Consider the following 20,507-nt stretch of genomic DNA (forward strand, 5'->3'; position numbering starts at 1 on the left):
AGTCTGACAATACCAGTCATTGTAAAATTTCAAAGCAAACAGGGTGGCATTCTACATAAAGATTTATGTAACTTAAGTTGAGAAGCAGACCTGTCTGTTAATACATTAAGGGAGATGTAGGACAATACATATCTGCAGCACACTTTTACAGAAACTTCAATGCACTAGCTTGCGTCTGCCACAAGTCATCTGAGGTCCCTCCTCTCTTTGTACATCACTTCCAAAGTTTATCTGCTCCAAATGAGCTTTTCTGTCCATATTAATGACCTAGAAGGTGACACTGCTTCCATCCTCGACCCTGTGTCTAAGTGAACAGCTTAGCCTGCTGCAGCCTCACACAGAGCAGGGACAGAAGCTCTGCCCACCAACACCTCACCTCAAACGGGGCAGGGACCTGAAACTCCCCCATTTCTACATGCAGCAGATTACCTCAGGTCAGGGCTCTGTGCAAGGACAGCCTTAAACCACTGCACTGAACATAAAGTAGCAGAAAGCAGAATTTTTACAATGCTGAGGTATGTGTATTAAAACACTGTCTTCAATGAAATATTCTTCCAAATTTTAAGTCAGATGATCAACTTTTTCCTGCCTGGATTTGCATAATGAACCAAATTTAAATTCACATATCTATGGTGAAATTAATCAAATTATTATGAAGCTTATTGGCTGGCCCAAAAGCATCTAATCAATTTATTTAGAAGTGTTCTTAAAATGTTTGTGAACTTACAGATTTCCCATCTCTTCAGTATTCTGTAAAGGACTTGCATTTCATCTGCACTCTCCAACCCTCATAAAGCCTTTCCCTCATATAAGTCACATGTGGCTACAACTTCAGCATATTAAAGCTCATTCATTATCACCTACACTTAACAAATCCATAGTGATGAAATAAACTCTGCTGACAAAATTTTGATTAGATAAGCATTGCATGTAAGAAAAAAGCTGTACGTAAGAAATCCAGGAAAGTGAAAGAAAAACCTGTATAGTCTCCACAAAGACAACAGGACCATGACATTTGGATCCCAGCTTCTCGTCACTACCAAATGAAAAAAATCCTGATATGAAACCAGCTGCTGACTGTCAATTATTTTAAGAGCATAAAGCTTTATATGGTTACAGAGAGGAAAGGCCAACAGAACATATTAATTAGTCCATTCATGAGGAAACTGAATAGCTTAGATACAGCATGTCCCTTCAGTGTCCAACTTGTCACACACACACCTGGATCTACTGACTACCAAGGGCACAGCTCAAGTACCTTTTACTATTGTACAAATTAGATTCACTCAGACATGGGCAGATGTCAAATAAAACAAGGCACCCTCATTCAGCCTGTCCAGAAAAAAAAACAGCATAGGGAATGCTGTGCATCTGTGTTTTGGTTGAACTTCATGTTAAATATTATCCACTACATTTAAGAATTAATATTTCTGAAGTTTATGAATTTAGGAGTCAGTATTACATGAAAATGAAAAACTTTTTATTGTACATTTGTTTTTCATTAGAAAAGCTACTTTTTAACTTAATGGACTAAGTTGCAGTGTGTATTTCAAGCCCTTTAAAGCCTTCCGCATGAGCATTCAAAAGGTGAAATGTTTTTCCATTTTTCACCAGAAATTCTACACATCAAGTACACAGTAATAACCACAAAAAGAACAATAGCAACAGGCAAATAGCAATTTCCTTTATACAGCCCACAAACTTGATAAATACTTCTCAAGATATTACAGCATAAAGGTTAAAGCCACGGTTATGATCATGCAGAACTGGGAAAACGAACCAGTTCCTTCAGCTCCATCCTGCACCGAAGACTAATCTCTATTCAATTCACAACTTATCCCATTATATCTTACACACATTCACCCTTGCAATAATGCCATAAGACCTAATGGAACTGTCCACATAAATATTACCTGTTATTGCAGCTACTAGTGCTGACACAGAGGAGTATCAATGTAGGCAAATCCCAAAACACTCTTCATGGCGGGTGTCATTGGCTGTGAGCCTTGTCCACTCAAGTTATCAGAGCACAACCTGACCCAGCCCAGTGCTGCAGACCATGAAAAGGTGACTGCTATGCAACTAAAATGTCCTTAACAGCAACCACCTGCACAAATTAAATGCCAGCTCCACAAAATAACTGTTGTGTACTTTACAGAAAGTCTTTTCTGAAAATGACCTCACTAAAATACAGTCAACGTCTGTAAAGAAGCTCCAAGAAAAATGTATGTATTATCAGTAACTGTAGCATCACCATAAGAACACTTCAAGGTATATAGACCGATACTTGGAAAATTTATACCTAAACTTCTCATTTGATAAAAAAAAAAAATTCTATCAAGTTCCAATTTTATTAAGCAGATACTATGAAAGAGATCTTATTTTTAAAATAATGAAATAATGAAGAATATTGCATATTATCGTTGCTACTCAGCCAACTGCAGCAGAGACTTCGCGGACCTTGTCCACAAGCGATCTCAACATAAGAGAGTAAATCAAATCAACACTATCTCCTGGGTAAGTCAGCTGGATCAGGACAAAGATTTCTCTGGCTGCTTCATAAAGAATCCAGCATCTGGACCGGAGACTGTTATAAAAAAATCCTCACAGGGCCTTCCTGAACCAGCAAGCAGATCCTGGAAGAAGCCAAGGGAAAGATGACTACAAACCAATGTTATCTTTAAGCTGATTTTCTCTTGAGTGAAAGCAAGACAGCCTTTCAAATCAGGCACTATTTGCAGATGCCAAACCAGAATGAGGACATTAAGCAATAGTGACTTTTTTTTTTTAATTAGTTACTAAACAAATCACAAAACCACATCTATGAAAATATCCAAAAGGTTCCAGGAAGAGGGAAGCCTAAAAACCATTTAGCCTTTCTCTTAGATCTAGGTAACAAGAAAGGCCAATCACATGTAAGAACCCAAACTGGTTCCTACCTAGAAGTTGAAGCAATTACTAGTCTATTGTAATAAAAGGATTTTTCTTCAATTTAAGAAAAGAACAAAGAAAAAATTTTCATTGTGTAGCTTTAATGCTACAAACATAGGAAAACTTAGAAATTAAGGTGCCTGAGGGAAGAGCAGCTCTTCTAGCTTGAGCTCTTTCGTGCCAAGAAAAGCTCTGAAGTTGTCTACAAAGGCACTGTTCTCCTAGATAATTATCATCAGAACAAAGCAGCAGCTCCAGAGTATCAAAGTTTACGGTTTAAAAGAAAGCACTCAAGCACATTACTCATATTACACTTACACAAAAAAAAAGAAGCACAAAGACTATCATGGAAAATACTAAAATAAGATGCTGCTTAATCCACAACTGTTACTGGAAATCTGGCAAAAAAAAAAAAAGAAAACACTGGGACTAATTACTCCAAAGAAATGAGCTGGCTGAGGAGCCTACAGCACTAGAAACACAGCATTTTTATGGAATCCATCTGAAAAATAAGACATTGCATCACCTAATTGTGGTCTCTAAAACTGACCTTGTCTCCACAAAAGCAAATCCTTTAAGTACTTAATTAGGTACAGTTATCATGGAGGTTCTTCCTTTCCTGTAATGTTTTAGGAGTGTGGTTTAGCTACTTGATCCCCGAATGTTCTTGTTTATTCCAGCAGACAAGAACTACAAATTTTCAGGAAAGCTTCCATTGACTGCTACTATTCCCATCATTGTTATGGCAGATATAGCAGACTTGTGTGGTGGCCGATTGACCAGTGGTACAAGAGACAGAGAGGGATCTTGGTAAGACAGTCTCTGGTGCCAAAGACTTAAGGTTATGGTGAGGGAAAGAAGCCTCTCCCAGGATGCCTTGTCCAATTATGGTAATGTACCCCAGCTCAGCTCGGTTGACTCTTGGTGCTAGCCACACCCCTGTACTCAAGCTTGAGCTGCTGCATACTCAGAGTCATTTGCCTCTAGAAACCTTCACAAGTTGTACCAATAAACTGCTTTCTGTGGAACTCTAAGCAAGGACCCTTCTCAACTGCTTGTCGTCGGCTTAATATTACTGAAGCCGTCCCTGTGTCTGTGTGCTTATGCATGTGAGCCACAGAACTATAGGAGACTCAGTAATAGACTTGCAATCCAAAATTGGACGAGGACAATAAAGCGTTAAGAACCTGACATGCAGAATAAGCTTTTGTAAGTAACAAGTTAACCCTGCTAAAGGTTCCCCATACCCACCATGTCAACAGTTTTACTGCTGTCTAGAACACTTTCAGCAGTCAACAGTAAAAGCCTTTGGTAGACTGATCACTACAGACAGGTAAAGCATTGTGGTTAATCACTTATGAAACCATACATTGCTCTGTCCTCCAGCTCTTTCCTTCAACAATCAGGTTTGTCCATGGTTCCCATGAAGGGCTCTACACTCACAGCTTTCCAGACTCAAATAAAAGTGTTAGACAAATGGCACAGTTATTCTAAGTTAGAGAATAATAAAAAAAAAATTAATTCCCACATTAGCATTTTGGGCTTTTTAGAAAACATACGTCAGTTACTCACAAAGAGTCTCTCCACATCATCTCTGATAAGCGGAAATATCTCCTCTGTTCTTCATGTACCTGTGGGCAAACAGAAAAGAACTGAAGCAGAGTCACACACAGACATCCACAGATAGCACCTGCCTCTCAGATCCCATGGATTTTCACAAAACAAACCAAGATTTGTTCCAAACGTTCATGCACAATCTGTTTCCCCATTTCACTTACTTTCCCTGGTAAAATTACAGAGATGAAGGAGCACAAAAGCAAGAAAAGCGCTTCTTGTTTGCATGCATTAGGCTGCTCTTTGCTGTGGAAACAAGGATGAATTATGAAAACTAATCAAGTGAACAGAGCGCACATGCCCTAGATTTTTCAAATAATCTCTTGGTTTAACCCAGTTGTTCCTGAGCCTGCCTATCCCATGAACAATTTACTAAAATGAAAGCTGTGACTCATTAAAGCCACCTTTTTAGAGAGAGAGAAACAGCTCAAATTATTTATAGGCAAGATGTAATCACATTAATTTGTATAGAAGAGGCCAAAATCTTAATGACTTCCATTTCTAAGATCCAATACTACAGTTGATAAACAAACTCCTAGTTCTTTTTTTTTTTGATGTCTCAGGAGTATGGTATCTTACAGCCTTTGACCAAAATGAAAGACTACAGACTATATTCTGGCTTGTGAAATCATACATCCACTTGAAGGGACAGTGAAAAAGTTGTAACATTTCTATTTGCTGACATTTATTTATTAGCAAACATTGCAAAATATGAACTATGCAATACCCCTGAAAAGAGCCACACTTCAGATTTTTGGTCTTTTACATATTTTACATTTATAAACATAACTGAATGATAAAAACTTAGTAGCTGTATGCACTGGATATTTCTTTAAGCAATTTGCTATTAATTCACAGCCCAAAGAAGAAATTCCTTTTTCTTAATCAATACTTTTAAGACACAAAAGCAAGTTTTTAGGTAAGGTCACAAAACAGTAGCAGTTTATCTATAAAAAAAAATAAAAGCTTCTATCTCATCCTCTCCCCTTCAACTGCTCTGTAACATGACAAATAAAATTTTGACTTCAGAGAGTAGACACAACCTCTCCTAATTTAAGAGCCTGTCTAAAATCTTATTTTGCTAAAGCAGACTTAGACATTTAGCGGAAGGAAATAGCACACAGTATTTGTAAGCATGAATTATAAATTCAGTGTATGCTTTGCAATACTTTAAATATGCCACAACTGAGACAGCATCAAACCAAATTGTTTGACAGCACCTAACTTGTCCATTCCCTCCCACTGACACTACAGCAGTTGGCAGAATAAAGTGGTTCTTAACTCCTGGTGTTGCTACACCTCAGGACATCCTTTTGTTTTAAATAAACTTTAGGTTTTCCTCTGTTAAAGAAGTCTGCTGAGTAAACAGGATGGGTTTTATCCATCCTCCATCACAAAACTAGCATTCAGAAAGTGCCACATCACCTGAGCTGTTCTCCTACCATCATTACTCTGTTATTTGTGAAGTCCTATGTGATGTGCAATGTGGTTACTGCAATTAGGATGGATGCTGTAGTCTCAGTCCTTGTTTTACCATCCTGTGGGCATTGCACAGGCTTCTCTAATGAGACCTATACATTACACAACAATATGAAGGGATCAAAAATATTCCATGTTAAAACAGAATTTTTCACACTCAGAAAAATTTTAGTTAACTTTTATCTTTAACAATAGAGCTTCTATCACCCTCAGTGTTGATTCTCCATTCCCAGCATACAGATATCAGAAATTCACACCTCGGCTTATACCTCTGCCACAGAAAGGACAAATCTGATCACCAGCACAAACTTGCATCCCCCTGCCAGGAGCTGGGGGCTGAATTTCTGATTACTGTGCAAGGTCCTGAGATCTCTGGGTTGCAGGGTTTGCTGTTGTAGCTGCTGTTATATTTTGCCATCATTCCTTCATAAATGCAAAAAGAAGTACATATATTAATGAATAAGGATTCATTTCCTATATAAACGATTACATTTGTTTTAACCATCTTTAGCTTGAATACAGGAAGACAATTTAAAAGAGGTGTGGTTGAGACCCATGTAAAATTGTTGAGCATTCCTGAGAAGTTACACTACTTCCAATTCCAACTCCATAAAGCAAACACACTGCATGCATTGTCATATGCCGTTGAATGCAGCTCACATGGTGGATACCCTGTGAAACTTATTTTTATGCCTGTAATTCATCTGTCAGGAAGCTCTAGATTATTCAGGGCTGATAGTGCACACTGCTTATGTAGGTTCCTTGTATCAGTTACAGCCAGCTCTTCGGAAACAACAGCAAATTAGTGACACAAGAGATGCCAAGGAGTGACAAAGTGTGCAGGGCACAGCCTAGGAAGCCATTAAATGAACAAGCCCACACATCCTCAGGGGCAAATGCAACCATCCAGGGAACGTGAGAAATACTCGTCAGGTCAGAGGCCAGATCTCAGCAAACATCACTCCTACAGCAGGCAAGTTGTTTTTAAATTATTCTCAGAAATCACAAAGTGGATGCTGGGATTGAGCCTGATTTACAGTGGTAACACAGTCCTTCCTCTAGCACAGCAGAAAACCTGAATCAAAAATTAACAAAACACAACTGCTGAAAAACAAGAGTGCTCATGAAATCCAAGGGAGGAAGAGGTTGAATTCTCACTTGGGAACACTACTGAGGGCCACAGTCCCATGTTACTTAGTTTGACCCAACTACCACTTGCCTACCTCGTGCTGGACCAAACTGCCCAGTTGCACAATCCAACAGAATACAGCTGTCAGGGGACAAGCAGTGCCAGCACAGCCAGCGCTGCCTCAGCCTGGCAGCTGCAGCAAATCCCTGGCACCCACCATGCAAAGAGAGAAGGAAGCAGCACTGTCCCTTTCAGCAGCAACTGATTAAATCTGACATCGATCTACGCTCTTAAAAGAATGGCTTTAATCTCTAAGTAAATAATAATAAGAGAACCTCTCTAAACACAGAGAATATATGCCTAAAAAAGTGTTATCATCTTAGAAGTCAGATGCAGACCAGCCTGATGTAGGCAGTTTTCAGCATGAACTTCGTACACATTTCCGGAGAATAGCACAGCCTCCCAGTTTTTATAACAGGCATCAGAGTTGCATTGCCCAAGAGCAGCATTAACTTATATCAACTATAACCTGATAATCATTACCAAGCAGAATAATTTACTAACTTCCACCCACAGACCAGAAGTATATAAGTACTTAAACGTTTTCTATAAAAATCGAGTCCAGACACAAAAGAAGCACCATATTATAGATTACAGAAAATACAACTGAAGCTACCAACTTGCTTCAGTCAGCCAAAGTCCTGCATTTTGAAAAACTCAGTGTCATAAAGGAAGATGACAAACTGTTGAAACACATCTCTGGGTAGGAGAACAGATCTTATCCTAACAGAAATTTTGCAACTGTATTTGTAAAGAAGTCTTACCCACCAAAAGCAGTGCTACGGTGCTTGTCAACTGCAGTTACAGAATGGCCTTCATTAATGTACTTTAAAAATATGTTTGATAAGTATTTTTTTCAACCTATTTTAGGAACACAAAATAAAACAAGCTTCAGCATGCTCACACAAGCTTGGAAGTCTTCAGTAATACTTCAAGTACTAAAAAAACCCAAGCTTCTTGGTGTAGTATTTCACTCACACAGAAAGAGAAAACAGTTCCCTGAAGCAGACAGAGTCATTAATACACCGCATATAAACCACACCTAAGTAAAACACCTGCAGTTTAAAATGGCACCATAGGCAAGAAGAAAATGCTGTATTACATTGAATAGCTGTGCTAAGCCTAACAGACCTGGGTTGGATGCCCTTATATTATACTCTCAACATTGGGAGCTTCAGCAATTACAGCATAGCATAATCCAGTCCCAAGGAACGAATGGACTTCTCTCCCATTACCTTGAGCCCTAACAAGATCATCTCCACACACAGCAATCCTAGCCTGGGACCAAAGAGAGGGGGACAAGGAATAGGCTGCAGATGACACACCACAGTCACAGTGAGTCTAAGATGCCAGCACAGGGAGGGGACAAGGATGCAGCAGAGACCAGTTCCCCAAAACACAGGAAAACACGTGTGAGACTAGCCAGCTCCCTGCCAGAGCCACAATGACCTGACAGGTTAGTGACTCACCTGGGTTCACATCAGCTCTGTTCCCTGGACAGCAGCACTGCTCTGTCTCTTCTGCTCTTGGCTCAAACATCTGCACCCTCTCATCATCCCCAGCTGCAGTTCCAAGCACTGTTCAGAGCTGTGCACAGCACCCAGATGGTCTGGCAGCAGCAGCTGCCCAAAATGCTGTTGTCCTCCCACTGCTGCTCCTATAGCCACAACACAGAGCAGGCCCCTACCAGTGCGATGCCCATAACTCCTGCTGTTTGCCCGTGTCTAGACAATAAAGCAGCTTCCATGCCACCCCTCTCCTAAAGGCAATGCGAGCTTCTGCCTCTGTGCTTGTGACTGGAGGAAGATTTTTAATCATTATCTCCCAAGAGCGCTGACAGTACAAAGTTGTGAGTCTTACCCACCATGGATTGCTTCCATTTGCCTGGAACTCCATTCTGGACAGTCTATGTCACAGATTTAGAGGCACCAACTAGAACTCTGGAAGCATTAATGAAAAGGCCATTTCACATCAGACTGGAAACAAGTGATAAAAACAGGAGGTAAAAGCCTGTGAAGCTTCCTAGTAAAACAATGCACATACACTGCAGCAGAGTGAAATCTTCCAGTCTTCACAAGTGACTCCTGGATAGCCAGTATACATTATCAGGCAATAAAAGCAAAAAAGCTCAGAACATTAAAGCCCGTTTTCCCATTTTCTGCTGTAAAACCTTTTGGCACCCTCTCCTATATCACACACCAGAGTATCAGAACCACCCACATCACTGAGAAATTGAATCCTTGGTATTTCCTTATTGCTACCATTCAAGTATCCTTGTGACAAGCCACCTTGGAATCACTTTCCATGAACTCCAAGCCCTCCCACCTGCTGTTACTTCCATCAACAATGTCCATTACCTGGAGGCTTCACCTAAGCTACATCCTTGGGAGAAGAAGAATCTACATACGCAAATAAAGGCTTGGGGAAAATACTCCTAGATCAAGTTAGTCAGTATGATTTGCAACACCCATCACTGTTAGCAAGCTTACTAATTTTGCAGTGATGTTATGGGCAAAGGTGGAAGCTAAGGGAACACCAGGCTGCTGATCAACTCAGAGGCATTAGTTTTCCTTTACTTTCTAAAGCTATTTTGAGCAGACCTTGAAATGGCACAAACACTGAACTGACAATTCAGGACACACTAGGTCAGAAATTTACCCAGCGCACAACACAGCTAACACTAGTCACTGCCTTATCGTAAGCCTCACAAATGACATGAGAGCTGAGTGAGATGCGCTCCGCATGTTGATCATTCAGCTTTAGTTAGTGGCACATGGATATTTTCTAATACAACAGTTTTAAAAGCAAAATGAGATTTGGATTTCTGATTACACTTATGCTAGAAATGGACGTTAAGAACCTCCCAAACACAAGGATCTTGAACACCAGTACAGTAACAGTCCAGCTTTTTTGGCTACAATAACCACCTTGAAAGAAAAGCCAGAAGAGAAGCCATACAACGTTTAGATAATTGATTGGCAGGGAACAAAAAATGCCAGGATCATTCCAGATGTCCCAACTTGTACCAAGAATCATTTCTACCCTTAAAATGCCTCTTTCTTAATCATCACTAATGAGTGATTATTCTCTGACATTACAGATATTTGCTCTCAGAAAATGGTTTGTCTGAGCAAATCTGTGAACATCAAAGTTTCTTATCTTACCTCTCAAACAGTGAATTTGCTAAATAAGACAGTTCAAAATGAAGGATTGTCTTACCTCTGAGCAGCACAGCTTAAATTGTTAGCTCAGTCAATCCACGATCAATGCAGCTTTAGCTGCATTCTGATAAGATTTCAAAGCTACTTAATATTCTACAAATATATACATTTATCTTTTTCAGGTAAGCTGAACAAACTTCTCAGAAAGCCAAATCAGTCTTAGCAGAATCTGCTTGAGTTACATATCCTACTTTGTACAAAGCACTAAGCTTCCTGTGTCTTTGTCAGCTCTCCTAATAAAGAACATAAGGCTCTGTAATTTGATCTACAAGAATTTAACAATTATAGAGTTTGTTCATCAAAAGAGAGTTCTGATATTTTCAAGACCTTAGTAGTGCCTAACATCTCAAGTATATAAACCAGCTTTTGAAAGCCCTTGGAAAAAAACTGCTCCCAGGGAAGAATTAAACATGACATGGTCAGAGAGTCCTACAAAAGAAAATTAAGTATTTTTTCATTTGAGCATTTGCATGTTAAGTATTTACACTGCTGTGAAGAGTTTAGAGTGCAGGAGTTTTCAAGAGATGTACATTTCCAGTGGACTATATCCAAATTATTATATGTAACAACACAAAAGCCTTCTAATTTCTGTCCCAGTGAAGGCTGACAAATTGTGTAAGTTTTCAGCAGACATTGTTGACACTTTCGAAACATGTTACTCACCCACACAGTCTCTCAAGTCATCTATTTTGTACTGGGAAAATTAATCAGAATAATTTTCAATGTGTTAATTTAAGGAAGTCTACTGCAACATCTGGAAAAGGCTATGTAAGGAATACAGAGCATGTACATACATAAATATTTATGTATCCTTCAAACTAGGAAGTCTCAGACTACCAACAGCACAAAAATATCTGAATATTTTGATCAACACTCAATATCTTTAAAGCTACCTTGCTTTCTTGGCTACATGAACTGTTTAATTAACCTCCATTAAACACCAAGTTTCATATCAGAAAAGCTCCACACAAAAGTCAGACAGGAAAGCTCAGACTGAAGACCTAATTGGCCATGCTGTCTAACAGCAGGAGCAGTGACAGTGAAAGAACACTGCCTTCTGGCAGCTTCCTTCTGCCAGGGTTTTAGGGACTTTCTCCCACAAACCGCATCTGGAATTCAGGCTTGAGCACTTCAAAATTCACTTTTTTTCTTCCATTAATTTGTCTAATCACATTTCAATCTAATTTGCACTCAAGATATCCCATGACAATGGAGTCGTGATATAATTATACACTGGGTAACAATGGAGTTTCCCAATATAATTACACATCACAGGAAAGCATCCTTCAGCTACCACCTCAAAAATTTCCTAATACACCACCTGAGGGGAGGCACAGGGTTTCCCTGCCCCTGGTCAGCCTCATTCCCGATTGGTTGGTTTGTGTTCCCCTGTGTGGGCAAGGACCCTCGGGGCCCGTGATTGTAACAGTTCCTCGGCAGAGCCCCGGCCACGTGGCTGGAAAAATAAACATCTCTGAAACATCTACCAAGAATCTGGCCATATATATTTCCTTTCCACGGGACTCCTGGTTTGATATATGCATGTTACAGTAATCCCCACTGTAGCAAATGGTGGAGGAATGCAGGCAGGTCACCGATCCCTAAGGACAGAAAATTCATGAGTAAAAACCACTCTAGATCTCTCTCTTCTCATCTTGGTTTGGATATTCTCTCTGGACTATGGAAGAATCGTGATAAATGGGGCTCTCTGAGCCACAGAAAAAAATGTATCTAGAAGTTAAAGGAATCCTTGAACAACAAAACAAAAAAGTAATGCAACCGGGAGATCTAGAACATTTTTTAAACTGGCTTTTCCAAAGTTTCTCCTGTATTTCTCGAGACTTACTTTTTGATATTGAACCTCCTGGAACTTGTCATGGGTGTTTTTGGGACGAGATCTGGGATAAGGTAAGGGATCAAACAGAACATGGACTAGTGATAGAAGCTCTCCGTGCATCTCTTGTAATCAGTGAAGCTCTTGAGGAGCATTTGTATGGTCCCATTACCCCTAAAGCAGAGGATCATACTAATCCCGTGGCCGAGACCGCGCGGCCACCATCTCAGGAGCACATGACTGCAGCCGTGCCGGCGGAGGTGCCTGCACTGGATGCGCCCAGCCCCCTCGGGAGCGCGCACCTTATTGCGGACCCCATCCCTGTCTCGGAGTCCCCTGACACGCGACCGCGAGTGAGGGAGCGATGCCACAGGCACCGCGGGTGCCGTGGGCCACGAGCAGCCAGGAACCGGGGGTCGGCGTGGAAACTCGCTCTGAGCGCACGGCTCGGAGAGCCCTGCGGAGGGAGAAGCAGCGGCTTCCACAGCGACACGAGAAGCCGCGCAGCACAGCGCCGAGTTGAAACAGGGCCACTCTCAAAGCAGCGTGGAGTTTGCAGAGTGGAACCGCTCACAGGGCGCGGAGCCAGCGGCGATGGCAACGCGGGGCCGCGCAGAGCCCAGACACGCGCCGGAGCAGCGCCGCTGGGAGAGCGAGGAGCAGCCACAAGGCGGGGGCCCGGCCGAGACGTCGGAGTTGGCGAGGCAGCAGCCATGCAGGACCGGCAGCCACGACGAACACGCAAGCACGTGATAGGAGAAGTTATAGCAATAAAAATCACAGGAACTGTGAAATGGTACAATGTAAAAAACAACTATGGATTTATAACACGAGATGATACAGGGGAAGATCTATTCATCCATAGAACTGCCATTAAAAAGAATAACCCTAAAAATTACCTGTGTAAAGTGTAGGAGATGGGGAAGTTGTACAATTTGATATAGTGCAAGGAAAGAAGGGTTTACAAGCAGCGAATGTTACTGGGCCTGGAGGTATTCCCGTCAAAGGCAGCCGTTATGCACAAAATTATAATCCATCCCAGCAACTTCCCTACCCACAGCCTACTTTCCCCTTTTACTCTATACCCAATATGAACCCTTTCCTAAGTTTACCCCATCCCCAGTTTATCCCTAATCCATTTTTCACCCCATGGCTTCCCTATACAATTCCATTTCCCTCCAGTTCCTCTCCAATGCCAAGGGGGGGATGAAAAGGGGAAGGGAAGAAATTAAACCCTCTCCTGCCTCAGTTTCCCCACAAAGCATGCCCGGAGAGTTCTGTCTCCCTTCTGTCAGCCCTAAGATGTTCCACAGAATCTGTTTGGACATTTAAGGAGTCAGGAGGGTGGCTTGTTTTGTCTTGAAACTGTTCTTGTTATGTTTATCCAGTTGTTTTCATTCTCCTTTTATTAAAACGGGTGAGATGTTGGGGTCCCTCCCCCCTGCCATGGAGCCCTGGGAGAGGGGCCCTGGGGGGAGGCACGGGGTTTCCCTGCCCCTGGTCAGCCTCATTTCCGATTGGTTGGTTTGTGTTCCCCTGTGTGGGCAAGGACCCTCGGGGTCGGTGACTGTAAGAGCTCCTCGGCAGAGCCCCGGCCATGTGGCTGGAGAAATAAACATCTCTGAAACATCTACCAAGAATCTGGCCATATATATTTCCTTTCCACGGGACTCCTGGTTTGATATATGCGTGTTACAGTAATCCCCGCTGTAGCAACCACCCATAGTAGCTTCCCACCTCCAGTGCCATACTGGCTGCAGAGACTTCCCCACTATAGTTTCCCAAAGAATCCTCCCCTGCTGATCCACCCCTCTGACCTACTGTACTGCTTCTTTACTGTATGGAAAGCTGGGAGCACCTCCACACTGAGCTACACAATGTGCTGCCTGGTTGTGTTAATTGAACAGGAAGTTTCACTGCAGTTTAGTCACTAAAAGAAAATTATTATTTGCATACACAAAGTATGTCAACTTTCTTACTGTTCATGGCAGGATCCCAGGGCTATGTTTCGCCATTCCCAAGTAGTCCAGGTTAATTCTGACATCTAGAACAAGGTTTGGGAAGAGAAAAAAATTGTCACACAAGTTTGCACACCATTATCCACCGTAGATGTTATTTTAAAGAACTGCAGGGTAGAGCATCTCCAACAGAGTTAACGATTGGCTTCTGCAGCCCTCTGAGCTCTGTCTCTAGTGTGAGTGGAAAATTGTATAGCCCTGCTTCTTGCCTGAATGGAAAGTTCACACAACTCACTAAAAATCTGTGGTATCCTGCTCTTTATATATGGAATATTTCATACAGAATTCCACAAGATCACAGCTCCACATAAAATCAATTTCAACAGTAGCGCAGAAAAAAAAAGTCAGATCTAATTTTTTGCTTTGAAGCTACTCATGCAGTCTCAGAATCACAGCCATCATTTCATGTAAATCACTAAATGCATACAAGTCACAGGAGGTACAGAAGTAATACCTTGCACTGTGGTCCCAAGCCAAGCCCCCTTCTCAAAAATTCCCCCCAGCAGCTGTTACTACAGCAGGAAGCTCTGGCTGGGCTTGCACAGAGAGCACCAGTCACAGAAGAGCTGAAATAGCACAAAGTTACAGTGAAAAGTCATCTTACAGCCATGAAGAATAGGACAGAGGGACTTAGGAGGAGACACTGCATTTCTTTTTAATGCTGAAAAGATAGCACAACCAATTCAAAAGGAAAACAGCAGGCAGTTACCTCAAAATACAAGGAACAATCAGCAGCGCTGTCATTTGCACTGGCATTAATTTTTTTAAATTCATTTTAACGTAAAGCAGAGTGAAGAAATGCTGGCCATAACGCTTTCGTTTCCTCTGCATTTCCTCTCAGAAAAGAAAAAAATGAAAACATTGCACTTGGCAACCCATATTCTCAACACTCATCATTTACTAAGGGTCACTTCTATAATTCAATGAATTAACATTCATTGAATGAACAGTATTTTTTCAGTTACAAGCCCTTGCCAATCAAATTATTCATACAGTTAAAACAATAAAATGATACTAACAACAAAATCACATAGTAAAGTGCAGGTTAACCAATAATAATGGATCAGAAGCACTGTGGGACATTCAAACTTCTTAACCAAAACAAAGAGTTTATCTGAAGATGAGAGGCTATGGAAGTCTCCTTCCATTAAGCTTTTGATGCTCCTCCTTAAAATGTGTCAAATTATTTTGCTTTTATATATGCACAGCTTTGGATGGCAGCAATCAGAATGACTCATGTTCCAGAATTAAAATACCATTGTGTCAGGAATGACACACAATTCATCAGGAAGCCTCTTACACAGTTTGTTTTGGTGAAGAAGGCCAGAAAGACATGAAGTTAGAAAGTAGCTTCTGGTGGCAAGAAGCCCTTTAAAACTGGGAGTAAGATCCAGCTCCCCCCCATCCCCTATAAGCACATTTTGCCCAACCTGCGTGGTGGCAGAGCCGTGTCAGGCTGCTCCAGTGACACATATGAGCATTTACACTGCAGGGCCTTGTGAAAGGCTCTTAGTAATGAAAGTCTCAAACAATGTCAGACTTGTTAGACACATCTGGGATGGCACTGAAACAATAAAGTCAATACAAAGATAACATTTTCTCCTCTGACCCATGCATTTTTTCCTCCTCCCATTTCTTTTTCTGCCATTAATTATTCCTGACTCCTTGTTTGGGACTGTAAAGTGCTGCCATGCAACCTCTTACCTTGCACATTGATGTTTTCCTGCCCAACTCCCTCCTACCATTAATTTTACCAATGAATAAACAATTGGAACTAGTAGTGGGAGCTGGTGACAACCATAAAGTGGACTCTTTTATACACACATGGGGAAGACAACACACTGCTGCACAGCAACCCCACACCACGTGCCCTGGCGCCTGGCAGCACCACTAGAAAGGTGCCAGCACTGCCATCCCCTGCTTCCCCATGAAATATGTCTAAATTTAATCACTTCTTTCACTCCACACCAGCAGATCATTACAGCCTAACCAGAAAATACACTCATTCCCCATGAGGATGATGAAGTGGGATCTTCTTATGTCAGCTGTAATCTCGGGGTTATTTGCAGGGAGAAGCCACATTTCTGCCTCCAAGCAGCCCTTTAACTTGTGAATCTCTGACCTAGGTTGAGCTTGGATGTCCTCCTCTAGGTACAGCTGTGCCCTGGAAGAGCTCAGCACCCTTGGTTGCCTGTCCCTGCTCTCTGCCATAAGGCTCCAGCCAAGCTGCTCTTAAGTACTTTCTAGCCTATTTACTCAGGATCAACCAATACAAAGAGTGATTATTCAGGCTGTTTAAACCACTCCAGCTTATTTTGGTTGACATTCTGTAGAAGAGCTCACATAAATGTCTACGCTGCCAGAGGTAAGGTTTACAACACCCTCACTGAAATATTTTCTCCTCCTACAAACTAGGAATGATAGCCAATAGCAAGAGAAAGCCAGCAGCAGACAAGAAACCCGACTGTCATCCCAAAAGAAGCCAGAGCTGTTGGCACACTCATCACTGAAGAAATCAATTTTAAGAGGACAGTAAGTCTAGTGTACATCTGCTCAACCCTTTCTCTCAGAGAAGATGTAACTTGGAGCTCTATGAGCCAGGACAGCCATGTGAGCACCTACAATAATACTTCACACAAACCCCTGCCCTTGGAGGAAGGCAAGAGACGCTGGTAAAGTCCACCACATTGCCTTAAGGCTAGAAGAAAGAGAAAAATGCTACCACCACAGGCTAGAGTTAGACTACTTGCTTACTAAGATGTTATCAACAATAACTGGGGTTTTTTTACAGTTGTACCCAACCCCACCCACTGCCACCACAAACACCAGAAAAATAACCAGTGGAAGAAAGACTACAGCAGCATAGCAAGATTTGGGAACAGAAACTGTCTTTTTGTTCTGCACATGGGAGGCACTATCTGTCTTGGGGTGACCTTATGATGTGTATCCCATATCGCTGCCTATGCCCAGAAATTAATTTTTGTGCCTTTCTATGCCTCTAAACTGAGCCTGAAAGGGGGAAGGAAAAACTGAGCAAAACTTTCTCAAAGCAGTTTGCAGCTCGTTCAAGGTTACAAAAAGATAGCAGGTTTTTTTTTTTTTTCCAGCTGGGGCAGGGGGGAGCGAGGAAGCACCCGGCTGGCAGTTTTTTCCAGTCAGCTTTTGGCCAGTTTTTTCGCAGTTCCTTGTTCTCTGGAGAGAGGCTGAGAGCTGAACTTTTCCTTCTCTGGAATTTCGGATTTTCTCCCTTTTCTACTGGACTGCCTGATTGCTGTAACATCAGAGCACATCGGGAGGACTTTCCACCGGGCACAGAGGGCCTGGCCCCGGGCCAAGCCCCAGCTCCGAGGAGACCAAAGGGAGGACTCGAACACTTTCCCAGGTTTTTCCTCTACAGCGAAAGATTTTACCATTTAACATTATTTTCCTTTCCCGTGTGCTTGTTAAATAAATAGTTTTATCTTCTTCACTTTCCTTCGAGGAAAATTTATTTTTTTTTCCCGAACCTGGTGGGGGGAGGGGTGGTTGTGCCTTCTCTCAGAGTATAATATATATTTCTAAATTTGGCCAAACCGGAACACTATCATAACAAGGTCTTGGTGCATCACTGTGGCTCTTAATTATCATCAGGTAGACACACCAGCTAGAACACTACGAAAAAAAAGATAAGCAACTGCAGTAGGAACACAAAATCTCAGAGTCCCTACCTTCTTGCTAAAGGGAAGTGCTAGGGGGGTTGTACCACAGTTCATTTAGAGCCTCACAGCAAAGTCCTCCACATATCAAAATTTACATTAAGACAAGGTACTAAACCATTCCTGAAAAAGATTAGCAAAGATACAGGCCACGCTCTCTTGTAGCAAGTGATACCACCAACATCACTGAGATAAGAGATGAGTTAACAACACTTCCACCAACCCCAAGACAGGTGATAATATGATCATCTCATTACTCTTATCCTTTAAATATCAGAACTCTGTTTGGACATTAAGGACAAAATTTTCAGACTCAGGGGTAAAATATGGTACCAAGCCTCACTTGGATCACAAAACTCCCCACAATAGTCCTTTTATCATTAGAGATGTCAGTGTTTGGTACTGCCCAAGCCTAATAAGGAACAGAGACAGTGAATGCTGGCACATTTACTCCCCTATGACAAATGTGAGCAACCACAAGAGACTGGGCAGATTTGCAGAGCCACCAAGGCAGCAGCATAAGGTAGCTCAAGCAATCTGGTAAATTCAATATTGCTGACTTATCTAGATTTATCCTCAGATTCCTTTGTAGTTTAAGTGTTTAATTCCTAATTTCTAGTTTAAGTGTTTAATTCCTAATTTCTAGCTTCAATGTGTAAAGTCTTTTGTTTGTATCTCTCATAGGACATACACCCCAGTGGAAATACTTCAATTTCACTGTATAAAAAGAAGCTTAGAACAGCAAACACAAGAGCCCAGATTACATTTCTAACCATAAAATCATTGCTATATTATAAATTCAACATTAAAGAGAACAAAACTGGTAACACTGTTACTGTTAAAAGCTTCCAACATAAACAGGCAATGAAATATAGTTGTTAATAAGTGTCAGCAATACAACCTCACATGTATTTTATAACTTGTAGTTGCTACTACTTAAAAAGTTGCTAACAGTGAGCTGAAAGATGATCAGGGAGGGGGCTGGTAGGCATAAACTATTAACACACATCTTCTACAACTCCAGCACCATGGTGGATAATCAGCTTCTGAAAAAAAAAGAAACACATATACAGAACACGTGTCCACGTCTGTAGGATTCTAGTGCCGCTCACAGCTTTCTTTAAATAACAGATGTGCTACTCGCTTCCTCAATTCAAAATCTGTGGGCAGCCATAAACTTGCCCAGAACCATGTGTTTTGTAACACTGAAACTGGTTTAGAAGCAGGCACTAAGAAGCCAAAAGTTGACAAGACAGAAGAGCAACTCATTTCTCCCTCTTGGCTCCCTTCAAGAGCCAGGTATCTGCCAGCAGGATGCAGGGCAGTGTTTGAATCCTCCAGAACTGAGAAAAAGTCATCCCCCTTCCTTAATGTAGTGTAAAATTTCCGTTTTAATATAAACATTACCTGAAAACATGAATTTAAGCATTACATGGATCATGCGGCTTCCTCACAGATGGAAAGCTAATTGGAGAACAGCAATCCCAGGGAGAGCTCTTTAAAGGCATCTGGAAACATGACTAGTTTGAAGTGGGAGCAATGCCCTCGTCCTGCTGAGCTGAGTTTGATACTTCATCCCCAGAATTTGATGCTTCATCTGCTGGGAAAAGATGTGCTGCTTTCCCTCCACTCACCTCCAGACACGATTCCTGCCTCTACCTGTGAGAGCAATAGCAAGGTATAGTGACAGGGTGAGTTAGCAAACAGATAAAAACATTAATGAGTGGGTAAGTTTCCCATGAGCTAAGCAGCATGAAAGAAAACACCCTGCAATCACTCAAACATTAGCTCTGCCAACGGAGCTGAAGCAGGAGATCGGGGCACAAGGCAGGACCACCCAGAGGCACATCTGATGAGGTACCTGCAGCACCAAACTGTCTCCAAAGCCTCCAGCATCAGATTTTGCTGAGTGTGAATCTTCTGCTTAACTTTCAATCCCTAACAAGTTTATGAAGAAGTTTGAAATTTAAAATAAGTATTTTGCATTCTTCTCTTACACATTTATTTTAAAGTGTAAAAAACATACTACAATCATGTATGACAGAACCAGAGCTTCAACTTTAGAAAGCCAGTACACTACAAACGTGCTGGGTATTTCAGATCATCATCTTAACTTACTGCTGGATACCTCCCATTAGCATTATCAGATAAGGTCAGTTATTCAAAGGAATCCAAGTTCTCACAATACTAAATTAAATACATGTGCAACATATTCAACTTAAACTAGAACAGATCACTCACATGGAGATCCCAAAGAACAACCAGGGAAAAAGAACTGGGTTGATATTCATGTTTGTCCTTGCTTTTTTCAACCTGTAAGATTCTAGTATTTAATAATTATCACTCACACTCATTCTGCTTATTTTTTTCATTACATAGCACCTCACCTTCCTCGTAACAATTTGCACTTGACCAGATGGTTATGGTGTGAATTAAGCTCATTTACCATGCACCATGGTTTTCACTTGTCATGATGCTAAATCCTGGTCTGCAATTTCTGAATAATAGACTGATAAAATGAGTTTA

At 41.5% G+C, this 20,507-nt stretch overlaps 1 protein-coding gene across 6 annotated transcripts in view; it reads right to left on the reverse strand.

Moving 5' to 3' along the window:
- Window positions 1-20,507, reverse strand: part of KLHL13 (kelch like family member 13) — an 87,326-nt gene that overhangs the window by 62,057 nt on the left and 4,762 nt on the right. For 2 of the 6 annotated variants that reach the window (XM_039571850.1, XM_039571846.1), the window contains exons 2-3: window positions 14,248-14,312; window positions 4,504-4,562 (exon numbers count right to left, since the gene is read on the reverse strand). Coding sequence is in view for 5 of the 6 variants with exons in the window: in XM_039571846.1 (XP_039427780.1) it covers window positions 4,504-4,523 (20 nt within the window). In the remaining variant the exon portion in view is untranslated. Of the gene's footprint in view, window positions 1-4,503; window positions 4,563-8,682; window positions 8,703-14,247; window positions 14,313-19,388; window positions 19,641-20,507 lie in introns of those variants that run through there. The other 4 variants (XM_039571847.1, XM_039571848.1, XM_010407628.4 and 1 more) reach the window with 4 other exon arrangements.

This window comes from Corvus cornix, chromosome 4A, assembly GCF_000738735.6.
Source record: "Corvus cornix cornix isolate S_Up_H32 chromosome 4A, ASM73873v5, whole genome shotgun sequence".
In the NCBI taxonomy this organism is placed as follows: domain Eukaryota; kingdom Metazoa; phylum Chordata; class Aves; order Passeriformes; family Corvidae; genus Corvus; species Corvus cornix.